Source organism: Telopea speciosissima, chromosome 1 (assembly GCF_018873765.1).
Source record: "Telopea speciosissima isolate NSW1024214 ecotype Mountain lineage chromosome 1, Tspe_v1, whole genome shotgun sequence".
In the NCBI taxonomy this organism is placed as follows: Eukaryota; Viridiplantae; Streptophyta; class Magnoliopsida; order Proteales; family Proteaceae; genus Telopea; species Telopea speciosissima.
In genome coordinates, this window is record NC_057916.1 from 4,942,484 (window position 1) to 4,963,848 (window position 21,365).

General features: G+C 38.4%; 3 protein-coding genes across 3 annotated transcripts in view; 1 reads left to right on the forward strand and 2 right to left on the reverse strand.

The window, feature by feature from the left end:
• LOC122640792 (F-box protein At1g78280-like) overlaps window positions 1–15,413 on the reverse strand; it is a 43,348-nt gene extending 27,935 nt beyond the window's left edge. The window contains exon 1 of the mRNA XM_043834041.1: window positions 15,404–15,413. The gene's annotated coding sequence lies outside the window, so the exon portion shown is untranslated. The remainder of the gene's footprint in view (window positions 1–15,403) is intronic.
• On the forward strand, window positions 6–14,766 carry LOC122640802 (RNA cytosine-C(5)-methyltransferase NSUN2-like). The gene is made up of 15 exons (XM_043834049.1): window positions 6–218; window positions 378–466; window positions 2,220–2,286; window positions 2,416–2,528; window positions 4,816–4,882; window positions 5,054–5,102; window positions 5,328–5,413; window positions 6,306–6,571; window positions 6,651–6,706; window positions 7,824–7,909; window positions 8,943–9,035; window positions 10,549–10,930; window positions 11,941–12,485; window positions 14,063–14,297; window positions 14,407–14,766. Exons 1-15 carry the CDS (start codon window positions 66–68, stop codon window positions 14,637–14,639), a joined length of 2,520 nt encoding a protein of 839 aa, XP_043689984.1. The 5' UTR covers window positions 6–65; the 3' UTR covers window positions 14,640–14,766.
• Window positions 14,747–19,807, reverse strand: LOC122646487 (ras-related protein Rab11D-like). The gene is made up of 3 exons (XM_043840054.1): window positions 19,581–19,807; window positions 16,313–16,643; window positions 14,747–14,875 (listed from the first exon to the last, which is right to left on the reverse strand). Exons 1-3 carry the CDS (start codon window positions 19,805–19,807, stop codon window positions 14,747–14,749), a joined length of 687 nt encoding a protein of 228 aa, XP_043695989.1.
• Window positions 19,808–21,365: the final 1,558 nt, after the last annotated feature.

Below are 21,365 nucleotides of genomic sequence, written 5' to 3' on the forward strand. Positions count from 1 at the left end.
GCGGTCTCATTTTCCTTCACCGGAAATGGCAAGACTGGCATCGTAAGCTGCAGTAACTGACAAATATGGGCGGGAGGCGAGGTCGCACGCAGCGTAAACACTTCAGGCAACCCAGAGAGAACGTGTGGAAGAAGAACAGATCGGATAATCCTTCTTCCGAGAGCTCTACATGGGAACCTTTTGCTACTCAGAACCTCGCTTTCGAGGAATACTACAGGGTTTTATTCCCTTTCACTCTTTTTTGTCGCAGTTCTTATTTTTCTTTCACTTTGATCCTTCACGGCTCCTGCGTGCTGTAGGAAGGGGAATTTTGATGCGTGGAGCTCTTTTTTTTTTTGTTTTTCTGAAGAAAAGATATCATGTTTTGTGCATTGTAGGAGCAAGGAATAGTGCCCGATGAAGAATGGGATGTGTTCATGGAGATGCTTCGGAAACCATTACCGGCTGCTTTCAGAATCAACTCCAGGTAAAGTTGAGGGAAGAACATATATTTAGCTTGATTCTTAGAAGCAAAATCTGGACCCTTGGATTTTGGGTGGGCGGGGGATACTTTGACTGGAAGATATCAGGCATTTGAATTTTTTTTTTCCAGTTTATAAAAATCCTCTAGACATATTAATGGGATAAGTAATGCATTTCTTCATCTTCAGTAATTTGAATTTTGAATATTCATGAGCTGTATTAATGTAACCACTTGAATTAGGACGGGCATTGTGTTATAATTGAAGTATGGATTGCCAATATATTTTGAGTGATTTTAGTCCATTTGGTATTTCAGTTACTATCATTTTCATTATTAATCTCGAAGATGGCATAGAACAGCTGTCTTATTATACCTATAACCTCAAATAGGGGTGGGCACTAAAAGAAGAAGAAATTTCAGTTGGTCAAGTGCAATTGGGTGGTGACTTGGGGGTTCATCTGGTGATGAAAATTACTAGGGCCCTTGTGGAAGCGGTTACAAAGATTTTCTTGGAGACAGCAACTTGTGAGGGAAGTGATAGCTGTATGCTAGTGGGTGGGACACGAAGAAGGTGGGAAGCTCTCATGCTAGTTGTGTTTGGATGAAATAATTTGATTAGTTTGTTATGATTACAACTTTCAAGGTGAGTCCTGGATCTGAGAGAAGGTTATGGGAGGGCCTTTGGATAGAAATGGGAGGCTATTTAACTTCTGCCCCATGCTTGACAGATTATCAACTTATATGGAGGCTGCTGTTGATAGCTTTAGAAGAGATTTTCTGAACGATGAGATTGAAGAGTGTTGTAGATCTTAATTTCGTGGAGGTCTGGAGGGCTGAAAAGAAGGGCTGCTTCTTGGTTGCTCCAAGTAATGGCCAGCTGATGAGACTTGAGAGAATTGAATGATAATTAAGGTTTCAATTTTTAAGATTTCATCAGGATTTTGGAATCTTTGTCTCCCTAAAAGTTACTACTTTTTGCTTGCACTGTGGCTGTCAACAAAATAGATGCTGCTTCCTGCTTCTACAACTGATGCCACAGGAAAACCCATTTATTTCTTTGTAGTGGGATGTATTTGATTGCATGGAGACAGTACCTGCGCTTAATCGTGTCTAAGTTACCTGGCCAAGGAACCCTGAGACAAGACTTGCTTTACCCAGCAGCCTGTTCGTTCTTCTGGTTTGAAAGGAGTATACAATGGAAATGAAACTTGGTACCTTTGCTGTAGTGTGGGCATTTGGAATATTGAGGTCCAAGTTTCCATGAGGTTTGCTGATATTTTCAGGTATATGGAGTAGGCCTGCTTCTAAGGATTTCTTTGATGTGTGCAGATCTTCTATTGAATTCAGCTGTTTTTCCTTTTTGGAAAAATAATGTTAGTGTAAAGTACCTATTTTTCCTGGATTTGTGCTTATGTTGGTAATTTTGTGGTAGGTGACTTGCTCGTTGGAGTTCACTGGTATAATTAGATCTGCTTTTTATTTGAGCTGATTCTCCTTGTTGGAAGAACAATAATACAGTATACCTTTTCTCTTTTTTATTTTTTTCTTCGATAGAAGAGATAATACGTGATGTGAATATTGTTGATGAGATATTTTAATCTGTTATACAATGAAGAGGAATTTTGATGTTGGTGATAAAAAAAAGTTTCTCATCTTAAAGTTGAATTGTTCACTGCAAAACAGTAACTGTGGTTCCATCCAAGCAGTCTTCCAGTCTTTGTAAATGATAATTCCAATTTTTTTTTCCGTGCTACAGTGGCCAGTTTTTCATGGACATCCGGTTGCAGTTAGAGAACGACTTTATGAAATCTCTTGAGGCTGAGGTTAATCAATGCTAGACATATTTTATGTATCACTAATGGTTGGTTTTGTTCCATGCTCTACTACTATTGGATACCCTCTTCACGTTTTTTGTTCTTTTTTTTCCCCCTGCTTTCCTTCACTTCTTGCAGGTCACTGATGGTGAAGTGGAGGCTATTCGGCCATTGCCCTGGTATCCAGAAAATCTTGGTTGGCATTTAAATTTCTCCCGCTTGCAGCTAAGGAAGAATCAAACCCTTGAGAGGTTAGCCTTAACTGATGGTTTGTATGCTTAGGTGGATTCATACATTAATAGACCACGAACAGATTGGGGTATGTTTATTGGTGTGACCAAGTTTGGCTGTACAAGATTGGGTAGGTAGGGTGGCAGTGGGTTGGGTTGCACTGCTTCAAATCATGTCAACACAATTACAATAGATTCAACCTGAACATAACCAGTTTGATAGACTGGTTGACACAATAAGAAACCCTAACGAAATGCGATCTGAAATAACACATCTAATAAGTGGTCATATTTGGGTGAGCATTACATGACTCAAAACAACATGAAAACAATAAAACAAGGGGAAAATCCTAATAAAAGGTAATAAAACAGGTTAATCAGGTCTAAGGGCAGCCACTTCATGCAAAAAACATGGATGGTTTTGGGGCCCTGCGAAAGTGATTCTTGCACCAAAATCACGGCCCTTCTAGTTGGTTCATTCTGGGGCCCTTCAACAAGGAAATGGCCTGTTTGCATAGGGTTCAATCTGTGTTAGCCAAAAATAAGTCTGAAATGAAATTATCAAACTGCAAGATTTAAAGGGTTGTTGTCATGTTGGGTAAGCTGAATTTGTTAGTGCTGCCCTTAGAATGGGACCACCGGCTTGGTTTATTGTTTTAGGCTATAGAGTTGGGCCACTATCTTCCTTTTTCTTTTCCTTTTGTTTTTTGTCTTTTTAAGTCAATTTGGTAGCTTCTGATACCGTCTACCAATGGTGTTGTTGACTTCTTAAGAAGAAGCTGCTAATATTAAATCTTGATTTTCATGAGATCACATGTTATGGGTATTCATTTGGCTATCTTAATATGCTTCCCCGATTGTAATTTCTGACATTTCTTGCATTTTTTTGATGTGGGTGTGTATGAATACGATGTCCAGGAGGGAGATTGATGAGGATATTCCCTATAGGATTAGAGTGGATGGATGAAGTGGGTCTACAATGCTGTCTGATGGTAAAACTGAGGGTGAAATTCTATAAAATGTCTTTAAGATCCGAAGGCAAATGATACACAAACACATGCACAAAATGGACCTAGACTAGTCATCAGCGTTGAGAAAGACTTTGTTCTATACCTAATGGCGCAAATCCTTTTGCCAAAACAGGATGAAAAGTTGTTGATATGGTTCATTCATGTAGAATGAGGATCATTGGCTTTAGAAGAGAGCACTGATGTCACGCAAGTTGAAGGTGTTAAAGAAGACAAGGGTAAGGGAAAAAATAACTTGAAGTAGTGAAGAAGGGCATAAGGCTTTCAGTAACAGAAGATAAGGCCCAGGAGAGTGGAGGACTTGAACACCAAGTAGTTGCAACTAAAATTTGTTGAGTGGGTTGAATACATTGAATGTATGTATTTTGCTATGTGCTTCTGATGAAATATTGAAATAAAGGAACTTTTTATGTAGCAAAAACTTCAAAAGCTGAAAAAGTCCTTGTACAAAGGTTACCAGTAGGATAGAGCGACCAATCTCCCTGCTTTTTCTGTGGATACGAATTGTAAATGCCTGACAATATGGATCATTGTGGAACTTGAAACCTTTACGTAGCGTTCTGCTGGTCCAAATGAGAGTCCAGTGGGCGCTAGGTTAGGAACCACATATTGTGGCAGTCTGTACAACTTACTCCTTACATCCCAAATGTAGAGGTAAAATATAGAAACCTAATGATACAGGATTGTTCTGGACTCAAATCCTGTACGTATGAGCCAAAAAAGAGTCAATTTGCAACTTGGCTGAGAACCATAAAATTGGAAATTACAGGAATTAACACCCTATAAGTTAGCATGGAATTATTGGTCTCCACACTCTAATGTCCAACTGTAAGTTAGGTCCTACAAATTGGATTTTACCATGAGTAAGAACTAGTTCCTAAATCACCTTGAGTAGAAGTCTGTGCTCAGGTGTTAATTAAATTTGAGTGATAACTTTCACACAAGTGTAGTAATTAGAGATGGTTCTATTAGCAAGTCTAATTAAGTTTTTATATTGATAAGAGTTTCTATTCTAAACTTCTAGTTGTATCAGCATTGTTGTTGTTGTTTTATATTGTCACAAAAAAAAATGATCTACTAAATACGCAGAATCATGTCTTTATAAACCGAGAACTTTTTTTTTTTTTTTTTTCTGGTGAGGTGGGTTTGGTTTTCTTGTGGCATCATTTTGTGCAGAGCTATTATATGGCATATATTTCCTTCATGGAAGTGGCCTTCTTGAGTTGCTTGATTGACAACTAGGTAGGATTTTACAGTCATTTTGATTTAATGAATCTCAGGTTCCATGAGTTCTTGAAGCAAGAAAATGAAATTGGAAACATCACGAGACAAGAAGCTGTCAGTATGGTGCGTAGCTTTATCTTGTATTGGTATCTCTTAGGGTTAAATTCTTACCATGCCCTTTAGGTATACAATCTCTATAAAATATATTTCAGTGGGCAGTTTTGTTTCTGTTTTATTATAAATTTGCTAAAGTTAAAATGATCATTATAGTTTCTGTTATTGCCTGTGACACAGGTACCTCCTCTATTTTTGGATGTGCATCCGCATCATTTTGTACTTGATAGTAAGCTACTTTCCATGCATTTAATTCTAAATTTTTGTGGCTAAAAGGAAAAATAAGACTGATAGAGAATGAAAAATCACTTATTAGTTCATTATTATATTTTCAGCAAGGCTCATGAAGTTTCATTAAAAGACCTTATCTGGTTGCTGATATACCTCTTTTATTTCATAAGACTTCTCAAGAAAAACTTAGTTTTCCCTGACTGGATTTTTTTGTTTCATAAAGTGTGTGCAGCTCCTGGTTCAAAAACGTTCCAATTACTTGAGATTATACACCAATCAACTGAACCTGGATTGCTACCTGATGGAATGGTCTTTCTCTGACTTTTCTTCCTCTTTAGTAATGTTTTCAATATTCTTTGTGCATTAAATTTACCCACACACACACAATATATATATATATATATATATATATATATATATATATGTATGTTGTGTGTGTATGGGTAAAAATGCAACTTCATGGCCCTGTCAAAATGAAGTTCCAATTACTAAATTTTGCCATGTGGCAGAATGCCTTGGCAATTCTGACAGTTGGATAGACCATGGACAGCCTAGATAAGACACTCGTCAAATTTCAGACACAAATTCAATCATATACACCCTGTGTATTGGCATGCATCACCTCTCCCATAGTCCTGGATTATCAAAGCTGTATTTTTCCATTTGGTTGAAACTTGACGTATGAGCAGGGGACCTAGCGTCTGATAAACTTTGGGTTTCAGCTAGTCCAGTGCCAACTCTTCTATATTTTTCTTGCTGGAAAATATCCCTGATCCCATTGATGGCGAGTGGGCCCAAATAATTCAGTTGGGGTAGTTGCTGAACCATACCACATAGTTCCAGCAACAAACAAAGGCTGCAAAAATGACACCAGCAATCTACCTGTCCACAAAATTTCAGCCCAATCTGACGTACCATGTATGTTTTTGGGCCGACCAGATATACTTTTTCAGATATATATAGAAACTGGGTTTTAACTCAAACATTTGAGTACCACCTGGTCCTTGTCTGCAATATTGATCCAGTCAAGATTGGCCAATCCAGACTGTTCAGGATTGGGATTGGTCATTGGTCAGTGCTGGTTCGATCCTTGTTCTTATCCTTGTCTTAATCTTTTGCATTTTTTTAGGCTACGTGATGATATGGATTTGATTGTCTTGAACATTCCAAATGATTGATTTTTTGTTTCTGCTTGTTTCAGGTTATCGCAAATGATGTTGATATCCAAAGATGTAATCTTCTTATCCACCAGACAAAAAGAATGTGCAGTGCAAACTTGATAGTTACAAATCATGAGGCCCAACACTTCCCTAGCTGTCATTCGAACAAAAATTACTTGGATACATCTGAAACAGGAAGTTTCAAGGATGCAATGATTAATCAACTCCTATTTGACCGTGTCTTATGTGATGTTCCCTGCAGTGGAGATGGCACCCTTCGAAAGGCTCCTGATATTTGGAGGAAGTGGTAGTAACTTTCTCCTAATGGCCTGCCTTGTTCCCTTTGCATTTTGACTGACAGACATTACATTATGTCTTGTAATCAGGAATGCCGGATTGGGCAATGGGCTTCATCGCCTCCAAGTGCAGATTGCCATGCGAGGTAACGATTATAATGATTTTTGAAATGATTGTAGTTCTTTTGTTATGCATATCGTGGTTTGGTCTTCCTTTCTATGTCTGTTGTGACTGGTTTGGTGGGTAGATTTGCTAGTTCTAATTTTTTTCTCTTTTCAAGGTTATTGAATTATCAAGTGATGAGAGCCAGTTTTTGTCATATATGGTGTGGAAATTTGGCTAGGTATGGATAGTTGGGCATGCATCTTACGGGTTCTTGATCCTTCGCATTCGATCATAAGAGGCTAGGATCCCAAATATGGGCTAAACTCTAAAGCATGAACTTCAATATGTCTAATAGCTACAAATACCTAAGCCAGACTTTCATCTTTTGTTAATAAAAAAATAGAATATTTTTCATAATGTACTCTACACCCCCAGATTATGTGCACTTGCTTAAAATTGTAGAAGTTTACATAAATTGCAGACCTTTTATGATGGTTACCTGGAATGAACCTAAGCATATGTTTTCCTTTATTTTTACAATCTGACCTAGTGGTCACGGGTTTGAGTCTGGAAATAGCCTCTTTGCGAAAGCAGGGGTAAGGCTGCGTACATTATGACCCTCCCCAGACCCCGCAGTTGCGGGAACCTTGTGCACTGGGTACGTTTTTTGTACCATGGTACTAGATCTCGTTTCGTTTCGGTGTTTCGGTCTGACCGAAATTTCCGAGATACCGAAATTTCATCGAAATATGGTATTTTTCTGTGGGTGTAAAATGCCAAAAATACCGAGATTTTCGAAACGAGATTACCGAAATTACTGAGATTTCCAAAACGAGATGACCGAAATTTTCGAAATATTCGAAATATTGCACGTGACACTTTTAGTGATTTTTTCAATATCTCGCAATATATCGTGAGTCCACGATATTTCGTCGATATCTCACGAGATATCGTCAAAATATGGTATTTTTCCATTTCGGATTGGTATCATATCTCGGACAGCTCGAGATATACGAAATTTGGCGAAATATCGCCAAAATTTTGCGAGATTTTGAGCCTTGTTCTGTACAATCTGACCTAGTCCTCCCCCAGTTTAGTTGGAAACCATATTAAGATGTCCTGTTAATGCTCCAATAATGTTGTGTTGCATATTGCAGGTATACAGTTGCTTAAAGTTGGTGGAAGAATGGTTTACTCAACCTGCGCAATGAATCCAGTTGAGAATGAAGCGGTGGTTGCTGAGGTAATTTGGTGGCTGCAAGAGCACCCCCTCCCTGGGGCACCACATGATTGGTACATAAAATTTGGTTAAAGAAAAGAAGATATAAGTAAGACATGCAATTGAGCTGACTGAAAACTGCTCAAAGTCTGAAGGTAGACAAGGTAGGAGGAAAGAAGAATAATGTACTAAAGGGGGAAAAATCTGACAGCAGATACAGAGAATCTGTAACCACTAAAGCTGTCGATGATTCCCACCAACTGCTGAAACAGCTATCCCACAACAGTGCTCTCTCTCTCTCTCTTTAATGAATGACTATCATTTATTGAAGAGAAGAGAAATGATCATACACTCATAAGAGGTAATGTACAAGCACAGACTACATGACAGGAAATATGATTCCTAGAGTATCCCTCTCTGGGAGCTTGTCAGTTACATTGTTTGTAGATCCAGCCCTTGACATTGCTGTAGGACACTAACCGCCACCATTAAGGAACACTTATACGCAAGCCCCTCTATGAGCTGCAACCAAAAATCCACGCACTCTTTGAAGCCCGTCCCCTCCCAAAACTCATCTCCAATACCTGCCAAAAAAAAAAAAAGGAAGTGAGCGACCAAACTACTTGACAGGAAAATATGATTCCTAGAGTATCCCTTCTGTGACCTTGTCAAGTTAGATTGTAGATCCAACCCTCGACCAGAAGGAGATGTTCCTACATGCCGGACCGCACTAACCACCACTATTAACAAACACTTTATGCAAGCCCCTGTACGAGCTGCAACCAAAAAGTCTTACACTCTTTGAACCCTCCTCTCTTATCAGGGTGCAAAGAAAACCAAAACATTTTTGGGGGTTTGTACTCCCTGTTTGGTTTCTTTCACACATGATGAAATGACAAAACCATGTTAGTAGACTTCCTTTTTCCTTCTCTTGTCTCTTATGAGGAACAACCATTTTCATTATCAAGGACTGAAAGTTAAATTCCCTATAGGGTCTTCCGTGTTGTATCTTGATTTCTATTTTTTATCTTTATGTATTCCTCCCCTCCCCCCTCAGATTCTCCGCACGTGTGGTGGATCAGTTGAACTTCTAGATGTCTCCACCGAGCTCCCTCAATTGGTTCGGCGGCCTGGCCTTAAGAAATGGAAGGTTGGTCACTGATATCATTCAATATAGGTTCAAGCTCCCACATGCTTTGAAGATTATAAAGATTGGTATTCTGATGGATTTGTCTATGTCCTCTATTGCATACTTGGCTGCAGTATCAAAGTGGTATAGGAAATATATCTTTGATGCATGACAAAGTAAATCATGCTTATCTGTATCTTTGAATGAGGAGAATTTGTTGTCACTGATTCTATGATTGGCTTCGATTACACCATTTGGCCCATTTACTTTGTCACAGTATTGAGGTTTTTGTCACTAATGGGCTGTGTTGGGCTTCATAACTTTTTTCTAATGCTTTAACTTGCATGATGGTTCACAACTTGGTAGGCAATGTGCGACAAGGGCACTGTTTAAACAAGTTCCGTGTTGGATGCATGTGAACAATTTTATATGAAAATTCAATCATGGCTTAAGAATGAGTAGATTAACCTTAACCAGGCCTAGTCTCAGCTACTTGGAGTCATCCATAAAATAGGGTAGATTATCATATTAAAATAAAACTATAGATTTCACATAATCAGCTATATACATGAAAGATCTCGAAAATCCTGAATCCGTGTAACAGAGAGCATAACGAACAATGTTATCTCAAATTCTCAATAAAGCCTGAAGGAAGTCTAATTGAACTCATTAAGTTCTTTAGCATGGAGGATCAGGAGAGGGGAAAAGAGGAAAATCTCTGCCATTTTTCCTTAAAGTGATGGCTTCTCTCCTTCCATAAACTCCAGTACTTTCTGATGCAGTGACCTTCCTTAACATGTACCTTGTCTGGTAAAATCCTATTCTAGGCAAGCTGTCTTGCAACCTAGGGTTTTAAAACCCTGATTAGGTCACTTAGTGCCAACTCCCAACAATGAAATTCCTAATCGACAAACCCAGGGCAATTTTGTTATTGAGTTAGGTTCTGGACCCTTCTGGAAAGGTAAAACAGCTTCGAAGAGTTCCTGAATAATTTCAAAGAGAGGGATTTCTCTGGTATTTAAAACTAGACCTGGGGTAAAATAGGAGGTAATTCAGAAAAGGACTTTGAAGCAAATATTCAGAGAGGAAAATTGCTTTCTTCAACCTCTCAACAGAAGCAAAGAACTCAAAAATAGAGTTGAAACTAAAGCAGGCTATGGCTTGATTGGGAGAAATTTTGCAATTCTTAAAGCAGAGCTTGGCTGAAGCTGAAACTCCAGTCGAGTAGGGTTCCTGGTAGATCCCAACTAATGCTGAAATCTCATGGAAAGATACCCACTCAATGCTGGTGCAATAGGCTGTGGCAAGAACAGAGCAAGGTATTGAGTTGGGTATAAAACCAGAACTGTAAATAGGGTTTAATGATTGTAACCAGAAGGAACTCGTATTCTGGAATAGTAATTGAAGTTTTGAAAACTGCTACTTGTATTGCACCCTGTATAAAGAACTTCTAGAACAATTTCCAGTGTTATTTGCATTTCTTTAACTGTATGTGAAACATTTGACTTTACTTCTGTTTGCATCTGCCTTACAGGTTAGAGATAAGGGCATTTGGTTAGCTTCCTACAAAGATGTTCCAAAATTCCGAAGAGTGGCGATTGTTCCAAGCATGTTTTCTTCCGGTAATAGCTTGGACACAAGAAATGCTTTGTCTGGTGGTTTGCAAGAAGATATAGACGCACATCAGGACCAAGATATGGGAAATTCAACTAGCTCTAGAAAGAAACTTCAGAATGGCAGTAATGTTGATTGTGAAGAGGGACTTGTGCAGTTGGAAAGTTTTAACACTCCAACTGTTGTTTTGGATGACGAAGTTTCTAGTCTTCCTTTAGAACGTTGTATGAGGATATTGCCTCATGATCAGAACACTGGAGCCTTTTTCATTGCTGTATTTCACAAGCTTTCTCCGTTGCCTGGTATGTCTTCCTCATTTTACTTGTTTTCTTGTCAGGAAATCGAATTTACCCATTATAGGACATAATAAAATATAGAGACAATCTACTTTGGAAATAGTGCAAACATGTTGGTGAGTAATGTCCAACAGGATCTCTCATGTAGTCCTATGCCAAAATTAACTGATAATTCAATTATGGGAGAAGGTTTCCTACACTGCCAGTGTAGGAAGGAATCTGCTTGCTAAAAAGGTATCAATCCATATAGACACTACATTTTCAAAACAGATTAAAAAAAAATACATGTGTAGTGCCCTCATTTTTTGTGAGAGGGCATGGGAAAGAATCTGCACATGGACAGTGTGGGGTCTTTTCTCCTTCAATTGTAAACATCTTTTATATGCATTACTTGGATCATTAAAAAAAAACTGTTAGTAGTCAAAAAGGAAGGGCCAAGCAGATACTCACAATCTTAGTGAAATGCATCTTAGCTATAAATCAGTATACATAAACAATTGAATGCACGGGGTGGGGGTTGTCACTCAGATACTGAAAGAGATACATTTGGGTATCAGACAGGCAGGAGCCCTAAGCATGTAGCCAATTCAGGATCCTATCCCATGGATGGTCTTGATTTCTGCATAATCCAGCATAAGGCCAAGGAAGATGGGCTTGCCCTATGAAGAGATGTGTAGGACTCACTTATGATTCTTTCATCTCAGTAATTAATTCGTCAAGCATTTATAGTGGACCTGCATAGGCGGGACCAGCACTGGGTAATGGTCCTTCATTGGCTATACATTATAAATAATTGAGCTAATAAATGTAAAATGAGGGATTCTTCTGGAGCTTTCTCTGGCCTAAATAAAGGAAAATGTTACAAATTTCTAAAGACTTGCAAACCGTTTGCTGGATTTTCATTGCAGTATCCTTGAAATGTATATTAAATTTCATTGTCTTCTATCAAGAAGTAAGATATGTTTTTCTTTACAAGATTGATTTACTAATACTTAATCTTCTTTATCCTTCTGCAGCAACTTTGGAGAATCAAGGACAATGTACTTCTGGGAAAATTGAGTTCCCCAAGAAGTTATCAGATCAGTTAATTGAAGATACAAATGGGCAGGATATAAATGTATCAGAAGATGGTGCAGATCATCATTCTGAAGTAACATCTGATGCTGATTTACCAGATAAACAACCAGAGGAAGGTGCTTTGAAACCTGATCTGAGCGGAGTATGTCAGGACAATGAACATGAGGAATCCATATTGCATGGGGATGGGGAGATTAGTCTTGAGAGTTCAAAAAAGGTGAAGCAAAGATTACAGATTCAAGGGAAGTGGAGAGGGGTGGACCCTGTTGTTTTCTTCAGGGATGAAGCCATTGTCAATAGCATAAAAGCATTCTATGGCATTGATGAATCCTTTCCACTTGATGGTCACCTTGTCACAAGGAATAGTGATACTCTCCGTGTGAAGAGAATTTATTATATATCAAAGTCAGTTCAGGATGTTCTCAAGCTGAATTTCCAAGCTGGACAGAAACTTAAGATAACTTCCATTGGCCTCAAGACATTTGTAAGTTTCTTCTGCATTCAACTTCATCTCATTGATTCCTTTATTTGCTATGTTTAAGCAATCACTATTCAGTAATAAGAACAACCCACTGCAACCGTAAATCCGTAATTAAGGGCATGACAACAGTTAAGATTGATAGCCCGTATAGTTAAAAAAGGCCGCCTACATAGAATCCATATCTATTTGTTACTCATTTAATGACTGTTATTTGTGCTGAAACTTGGGCCAGGGTTAGCCCAGGGCCTGAGCCCCAGAATGAATTATGGTCTAGAAGGCTGAAGTTTCAACTGGGTCAAGCCTAAGCCCAGTTTTTCACCTAAAGTTTGGTAGGAAAAGCAAAGGTTTCTTGCAGGACCCTTACACTGCAGTTCATACATGTGGATGGACAGATGGATGTAATCCTAAATACCCTGGTCTGATTGGATAATAGCTCTTACCCACTTTCTTGGACAAAATTCCTGAAATATCTCCAAGCGCAACAAGGATGCATTTCAGTTGACGTCATTCATTTATTCCTATCTCCACTATAACTGTCAAAATCAGCTTCTAATACTGCTCCGATGGTTACTTAGGGGGAAAATATGGGCTTAAAAATATCCCATATATGGGAACCCAAGTGACAGCCTGCCTTGGAGTCAATGGCCAGAATAGGCCTTGGTTTGGGCTGCCGATAACCAAACCCATGTGGACCATTAAGGGGTCTGTTTGAACTGGCCATACTGCATTACTATTTGAGATATATTATTATTTTATTAGTTGATAATTTGATTTGCTACTGGTTGCTTTGATGCTCCATTTGGTTGCAAGGGAAATAAAGGGTAGGGAACAAAAAATAAATTAAAACTAAAAACGGGAATTTTTGTAATCAGTACCTAACATGGTTGTGTAATGAACTCCAAATCATGCTAAATTTGATTATTAAAAATTGTAGCAACCAAATCCCTTGGATTTTAAAAGGAAAATAAAGTTTACATCTGAAAAGTATAATTGCCAATTTCACTTCCCTTCCAACCAGAGTGAGCCGCAAGAGGTTTCCAGGTTAAGAATCTAACCCTAAAATTTCAGCTAAATTGGCTCATATTAAGTGAGTTAGAGTGATTTAAAGGAGGTCCGGTTGTGGTGTCAGACTACTGATTCTGCGATTGTGTTTTGATTGCAGAATTTCTTCTATTTATGGACACAAACTTCATGATTTATTGAACTCCCCCCCTGTTCCAGTTTCTTCCCACATTGCTACTAGTCTGGAATTTTATTACAAACAAGGCCTCCTCTTCAGTTGCATTTGTTCAAACACCCTAGATTCTGTTTTCTCTTTTCCCAAGGGTCCAGAACTTCAACGTATTTACGGGATTGCAACTGGCCTTGTTTTATTTGACAAATAGCTTCATTCGACCTTCCGTTGGAGAATCTCTTTTGTGTGTGGAGCCAAGGTGACCTGCGAGGGGTTTGAAACCCTTGATTCCCATCAAAAGAAAAGGTTTTTCCTCCAATCGCATTCAAAGTGACTCTTTCCTGGCTTTTCTGAGGAGATAATTATTCTTTGCTTTCAATTTGATTCATTGTGGTTTCCATTTCAGGAGCGTCAAACTTCAAGAGAAGGTATATCTACAGAATGTTCTTTTCGGATATCATCAGAAGGGCTGCCTTTGCTCCTCCCATATATCACCAAGCAGATCCTATGTGCATCATTAGTAGACTTCAAGAACCTCTTGCAAAACAGGACAGTCAAGTTTGCAGATTTCTTTGATGCTGAGTTTGGTCATAAGGTATCCAAACTCATGTTGGGCTGTTGCATTGTTGTGCTGAAAAAAGGTGTTACTAGCATCCTGTTTTTTTTTTTTTTTTTTTTTTATAAAGATTGCAACCATAATTATGTTTCAGTATTTACTAAATATTTCAACTAAATTATCCTTTATTGCAGAAGGTGGAGTTACTTCAGATCCTATTCAAGTGGATGGCTCAACAATAGCTATTGGTTGCTGGAAAGGCAAGTCCAATGTATTTGTGATGGTTTCCGAAATAGATTCCCAGGAACTGCTTCAAAGGCTTTCTGTGCAACCAGGCAGCGAAAAGGGCTCTTTGGAACAGGAAAGTAGGCCCCTTAATTTGGAGGCGGATTTAATAGGACCTAGTGATGACCTTGAAGTGAACTAAGAACCTGGAACAATTGAGCTAGTCCCAAATGGTTGAGCTAAATTTTTGGCTGTTTTCATTTTTCCTGCCCTTTTTGATGTACTTCTAACTTTTTGGTACATTGTTGGCTATAATTTCGAGCATGCGGTGTTGCCAAACCCTCCATCCTCCTCCTGGGGATTTACTCTGATCTTTGAATTCCCCAACTTGATACCCATAACAGGTAGGTAAGTATGAGGAGATGTTGAGTAAGCAAACTACAGCAGAGTTTTTACTGATGAAGAGAAACTACAGGAAACATGCTGTTTCAGAAATGTGAAGTGTCATATGCTTTATTGATATTCTTTTATTTTCTTACCGGCAGATCAATTAACATTTCCACCCAAACAAAAAAATTTGTTCCAAATTCGAAGTGGATCTTATTAGGTTATAAGTCCATGCCTTAATGGGATGTTGCATTGGTCGTTATCTTTTATTTCTGTTTTCCCACCCATAATTTGAATAATCCGGTGGACCAAGATCATGTACTTGCAAAAGGTAGAGTGGCCAAGAAGTAATGTTTTTATTTTTGCTACTGATATCTCAGGGAACCGAGTTACCTTCATTGATTAAAATAATGTGTTAAAAGTTTCTTTATACAGTACCCTCCCTTAAAAGTTTGGCTTGGTTTTTATGGTTTTACCATGTCTTGGATCTAGGGAGTTAAAGCCTGAGGTTCCGTTGGACTTGGTTGCGAGATTGATGGTTTGCCACTTTGCCAGTACCGACTGTGAAAGTGAGTATACCCAATTCTTCGTATCATATAGTTGACCCACGGCATTCCAAGGACATTATATTTGCTAATGATGGGTTGTAGGTCTTAGGTTTAAAAGAGATAGTGGCAAGCCTAAAATAATCTTTAAGAGAAGTGAGGAAAGACATGCATAGCTTAAGTCTTGTTTCTAGTTTGACATCGAATATAGCTGATTGGAGGGTAAGAATCCGTGTAGTTGACCCCAGTTAGTTTTTATCACATGGACTAGCCCCTGAAGCATTACGTATCACTAGGCATAGTGAACGGAAAGAAAACCCTTAATTTTTTTAGAGTATCCCTTCCATGTAATGTATCAATACTTAGCTCTAAATTGTCCATTAACATATCTAAGTGAAATCAGGCGTATCCTTGATCTTTCATCATTAGTAATTTGATTAGATTTATGCAGAAGCTTGTTGGTATGGAAATTTGTCAAAAACTCAATTTCAGAAACACATGATGATGACTAACAAAATTAACAACCAAAAAACTGATCTATTACCATCATTCTGTCTGTGCTTAATTCTCCCATGCACCTAGTGACATGGAGGCTAATGGAATGAATGGGTTCTCCTCCAAAACACTAATACAAAAAACTCTAAAACCATGACAGAATCAAAAAAATATACAAAGGAAATTCACAAAACAGCTGATCAATCAAAGATATCATCTGGTACGTACTAATGTTGTAGAATTGAAACAGCTACTGAGTGGCAGTAGGCTTCCTGATCGAAACCAAAAAAATAGTTACCAATCACTCCTAAGATGAATTGCAGCACATATTTCTTCTCTCAGCTAAGATAAACTGTTCAGGGCCATGGATGATGATCTTCTTTTCCTCGCTTTCTTCTTCTTCTTCTTCTTCGCCGTCTTCTCCTTCTTTTTCTCCTTCTTTAATTACAGGCAGGTGCTTCTTAAAAACCATTTTGAACATCTCATTGACAATGGTCAAGACAGCAGTGTCAATATTAATAGCTTCCAAAGCCGATGTTTCAAAGAAGATTAACTTTTTCCTCCTAGCGTATTTTTGGGCATGTTCGGTGGGGACATCTCTCTGGTTCTCGAGGTCTGTCTTGTTACCAATCAACAGGATCACCATCTTCCTATCAACAGTCCTACGCAGCTCTCTCAGCCAGCCGGATATGTTTTCAAAGCTCTCGCGTTTGGTTATGTCGTACACCAACATGGCTCCATGAGCACCACTAAAATATGAAATTGTTAGAGCTCTGTACCTGCGAGATCGAGGACAGCAGCACAATCTTTAGAGATAAATTTGACAATAAAAATTAGAAACTACAGTTTTAGCAGTGAGATTTTAAGTTGTAGAAACAGGAACGTAAAAATTCAGATCAAGTAAGCATTTATTTCAATCTCTCTTTGCTCTTATTGTACTTCTGGCTGAAAAAGATAATATAGTATTTATTAGAAAAAACAAAAAAATTATTGGCCAGAATATTCAGATCTGAATCAGCAGAGGAAATGGGATCGGTCCCAGCCAATTCTGATGCGAACCCAATTAATGATTCTTGAAACCCTGAGATTGTTTCAAGAAACAAGAATTTGATCAATGAATCGGCTAATTTGGATCAAAATTGGCTGGTACCAATACCGATTACAACCGATCCAATATGATTGATTCATCCCTAAAACCCATAGAATAGGTGAGTTTTCGTATTTGAATTTGAGGGCCAATTCTAAGGGTTCTTGAGACTGATTTTGTTTTAAGAACTTGGAATAGGGGTGAAACAGGACAGGACTGGGTTTTAAAACCCCAACCGAATCTTGAATCCTCTTAGCCCTGCATAAGCCTAACCAGGCCTGAAGTCAAACTGAGATATCTAAGCCCAAATCAACCCTACTAGGCCCAGCCTAGATCCCATCTGGGCCTTTCAAAATAATCATAAAGGCTTAAGGCCTTAAATATGATATGTAATAATTAATATATAATTATATAAAATCAAGGTCAGACTCAGCTCAAGGCTTTATACTAGGCACAGCTTGGCCTGGCTTCGGACCTGAAAATACCAGCCCAATCCTTGTCCGAGCTCAGTGCTGGCTAAGGTGGGCTTGGGTTCACATGCCCAAACTTACACCCTTACTCCCTCTCCCCCTCTTCGGCTCCTCCTTACGCCAACAATTCACTCTCTCTTCCTCCTCTCCAGTATCTCCCTCTCAGAAAAACAATTGAACTCTCTCAATGGAAAAGCTGACTAACTCAATCAAGGTATTCGGTTTTATTAGGTTAATTTGGTATAAAATCGAAATCTAACCAAATATATATATTTTTTCGTTTATAATAGCCAACATTAAAACCAAACTGATTACTTATGATTTGATTTTAGTTTGGGTTTTTTAGTCTGATTTATAGTTGACAATTAACACCCTTAGGCTATGTTTGGCATGCATTCCCAAATTAAGAATTCAAATTTCCATTCTCAGAATGGAGAATACATTCCTAATATAGAATGAGAATGCCCATTTGCCTTATCAGAAAAAAAAAAAAGAATGCCCATGTGGAACATGTCCCTCTAGAATGCATTTTCATTTGGTATTGGTATTTATATTCTCATTCTCAAAAACAAGAAAGAGCATAGCGTGGGAGCGTCTGTTTTTGGCTGACGAACCCGATCGATGCATTCAGTAGCATGGCCGGCTGATGCGCTGGCTCTGTAGTATGGATTGAAGTATCTTCTTGTGTTTGCATCTGTGTGTGTGTGTGTGTGTGTGTGAGAGAGAGAGAGAGAAAGAATCCGAGCATGAATATATATGGGTCGGGCTCATGCAGACCCAAGCTTGGCCCACTTATTTTGAGATCAGCATCCTTGTCTTTCCCTTATTCTCTCTCCTCTCCATTCCCTTATTCTGTTCCAAGGAATATTTTAGAGTAAAAAATATATATAATTTTTGTTTTGTTCTTGTGGACTATTTCTACAAATTAGAAATATGTTTGATAACATGGAAACCCACCAATGATCAATGATCAAAACCCATAACAGTAGCAAAGAACGCAATCAGGGAACGAAGATCAAAAACTAAAATCCATCAACCAAATCCAAACGAAGATCAAAAAACCAAAATCCATCAACCAAATCCAATGGAATCCCTATTGGAATCTTACGTGGGGTTTAAGATCGGCATCGTTAATGAATTTCCAATCGTAAGGAAATGATGGGGTTGAGATCCGACAAGAAGCTCGAAACAATCAAAATGTTACGAGGGTCAGCGGCAGAACTGTGAGCATTAGTAGAGCACAATCTTTACCGAATTGACAATAAAAGGCGTACCCAATCCAACCCAGTGCACAAAACTCCCACCAATGCCCAATATGAGAAAGGTCATAATGTTCGCAGCCTTACCTACCCCTGCTTTCAGGCAGAGAGGCAAGATAAAATTAGAAGCTACCGTTTTAGCAGTGAGATTTTAAGTTGCGAGGTAGGAATGTAAAATTCAGATCAAATACGCGTTTATTTCAATCTCTCTTGGCTCTTGTACATTTGACTGCAAGCGCTAAAATTAGAATGAGTATTACCATGAACACCCCAGATCATAGGGCCATAGCCAAGCGGAATCTTTAATTAATAGCTACAATGTGGCATTAAATGTGAAAAGGATACAAAAATTCTGTAGAGATACACCCCAAAGACGTAATTAATCAACAGAATTGCAACAGCAGTGACAGTAAATACAATATTGCGAATCGAAAAATCAAAATATTAAGAATCTTGATTTATACATGTAAAAGAAGAGATCAAAGAGAGGAGAAAAATTATGTACAGACAATGAAAGTGAATGGGGGAAAAGATTAAGACTACGATCGAGAGTAGGAATCAAGATCGTCTAAAATCGGCATCCGTTTTCCTCAGCGGTAACGAGTGAATTAATAATTCCTTCAAAAGACATCATCTCGCATTCAAAGAAAACCGATCGACAAGTTGAGATCAACCATCGAGTGACAAGTATCACAACTGTACCAGTGACAAGAAAAGTACCAGAAAATTCACATTTCAAGAAACTAATTCCTTAACAAGTTATTAACAACTCCAGGGACTGGTTAGGACTTAAATAAGCAATCAAACGACAACAAACAGATCAGAAGAAGTAATTGAAGGCAAAGGAAAAGAAATGAAACAAGTAAAACAGAGAGAGAGGATGATTTCTTGCTGGCTTACCTTTCTTGTCCCCCAGTGGCACAGATCTGAACTGTAACAGGCTCATGCTCGAGGACAATACCCCGACTCCCAAATTCAGCGTTCTTAGTAGCATTGGAATCTATGCTGAACTTATTCTTAGTATAGCGAGAAAGAATCTGAGATTTACCCACCGTAGAATCGCCAATCAATATTATCTTGAATAGGTGATTCTTCCAGGGTGCGGAGCTGCTTCCTTCTGTCCTCATTGCAGACTTCTCTTCACCGTCCTTCTCAAAGTCTCACTTTCCCTCGTCTTTACAGATTTTGATCCTCAGAGTTCGTAAACTGAGGATTGAAGAAGATAGAAACTACAAATGCAGCAAGATTGTGATAAGCGAGTAAAGTAAAGAGAGAAGCAAGAAGAAGAATCCTCAGAGATCGTAAACTGAAGATTGAACAAGAAAGAAACTAAAAAACAAGCAGCAAGATAGTGATAAGCAAGTAAAGTAACTAGAGAAGCAAGAAGAGGAATCTTCAGAGATTGAAGATTAAAGAAGATAGAAACTACAAATGCATCAAGATTCTGTTAAGCCAGAAAAGTAGCGAGAGAAGCATGAATAAGAGGAAGCGACGAGAACAGGATTTTACTCTAAAATGTGAAAATAGCGATCGATGACATGGAGAATGTGAAACCCCGATTATATTTATATTGATCGAGAGAGAGAGAGAGCGAGAGAGAGAGAAAATCCTTAGGAAGAAATGGAAGTATGATGTGTCTGTTATGCATTAGATTAGAATATTTAAAGACATGAACTTAACTAATTTTAATCCAACGGTTGAAATTTGGTTATACTCAAGCCCGGACATCTTTTCTTTTCTTTTGCCCTTTGGGCAACAGAATGGTTTTTCTATAAGGCGGGGAAAGCCGTTTACTCCGTTCATGATTTGGTCCAATCGTCGCACGACTCACAGAGCATGCTTTTAGTAATCGGACCCGGATCAAATGAATCGTCTGACTCGATACCATGGTTCTTAATCTTGGATGGGATCGGTCAAAATCGTTTGGTAGGATCGGTATTAGTCTAGACAGATCCCGAGTTATAACCGACCCTGCTCAGTATTTGTGGATCGTCTGAATCCTAGGATCGGATCAGTTGGTATCATCCGATTTACTTTTACTTTTCATATTTTTTTTATATTTTCTAACCAACACTGACCGATACAGGAACCGATCCAGCAAAATCTGATTTTTGGTTATTTTTTACTGATATAGATCGATTTGAACCAATCCGAATCAATATCGGCCCTAACCAATTCCAATATTAAGAACCATGCTCGACACCATCCATGGACGTAGATCACTTCGGAGTATCGACACTTGTATCAATCGCAACCGCGTATACCAGTATCAATACATATTGGTTGTGTCATGCCGTATTGGATCGATACTAGATTAAAAAAGTCATTTTCCACCTCAAAAAGAAATGTGCATATCATATTGATTGATTCATATCGATCAAGTATCGGTATCAATCATGACTGATGCTATATGAATCGATTGATAATATCGATCCAATACCAATACCTAAATCCATGTTCGAGTCGAATCCCATAACCTTCTTTTGAATATAGCCTCTTATTATTATTTTTTATCTGAATTTTACCATTCTTTTTCTTATTGATAGAGATTTTTTGTCATTGTTTCATTTTTATTTCCCTCTCACATAATATTCTTTATTATTTTCTCTTTCTTACTCTGATGTTGTTTTCTACACCATCGTTGTTGTGGTATGCATATTCCCCCACATCACGGGGAATCATCTT

Excerpts from the sequence above, each read along its gene's own strand:
- LOC122640802 (XM_043834049.1), top strand. The coding sequence starts at position 66 with ATGGGCGGGAGGCGAGGTCGCACGCAGCGTAAACACTTCAGGCAACCC. Across the intron at positions 7,910-8,942 it reads ATGAAGCGGTGGTTGCTGAG|ATTCTCCGCACGTGTGGTGG; the intron begins GTAATTTGGTGG and ends CTCCCCCCTCAG. Across the intron at positions 10,931-11,940 it reads CAAGCTTTCTCCGTTGCCTG|CAACTTTGGAGAATCAAGGA; the intron begins GTATGTCTTCCT and ends ATCCTTCTGCAG.
- LOC122646487 (XM_043840054.1), bottom strand. The coding sequence starts at position 19,807 with ATGAGGACAGAAGGAAGCAGCTCCGCACCCTGGAAGAATCACCTATTC. Across the intron at positions 16,644-19,580 it reads GCCACTGGGGGACAAGAAAG|GTACAGAGCTCTAACAATTT; the intron begins GTAAGCCAGCAA and ends TCGATCTCGCAG. Across the intron at positions 14,876-16,312 it reads TTTTTAAGAAGCACCTGCCT|TTTGCTTACTCAACATCTCC; the intron begins GTAATTAAAGAA and ends ACTCTGCTGTAG.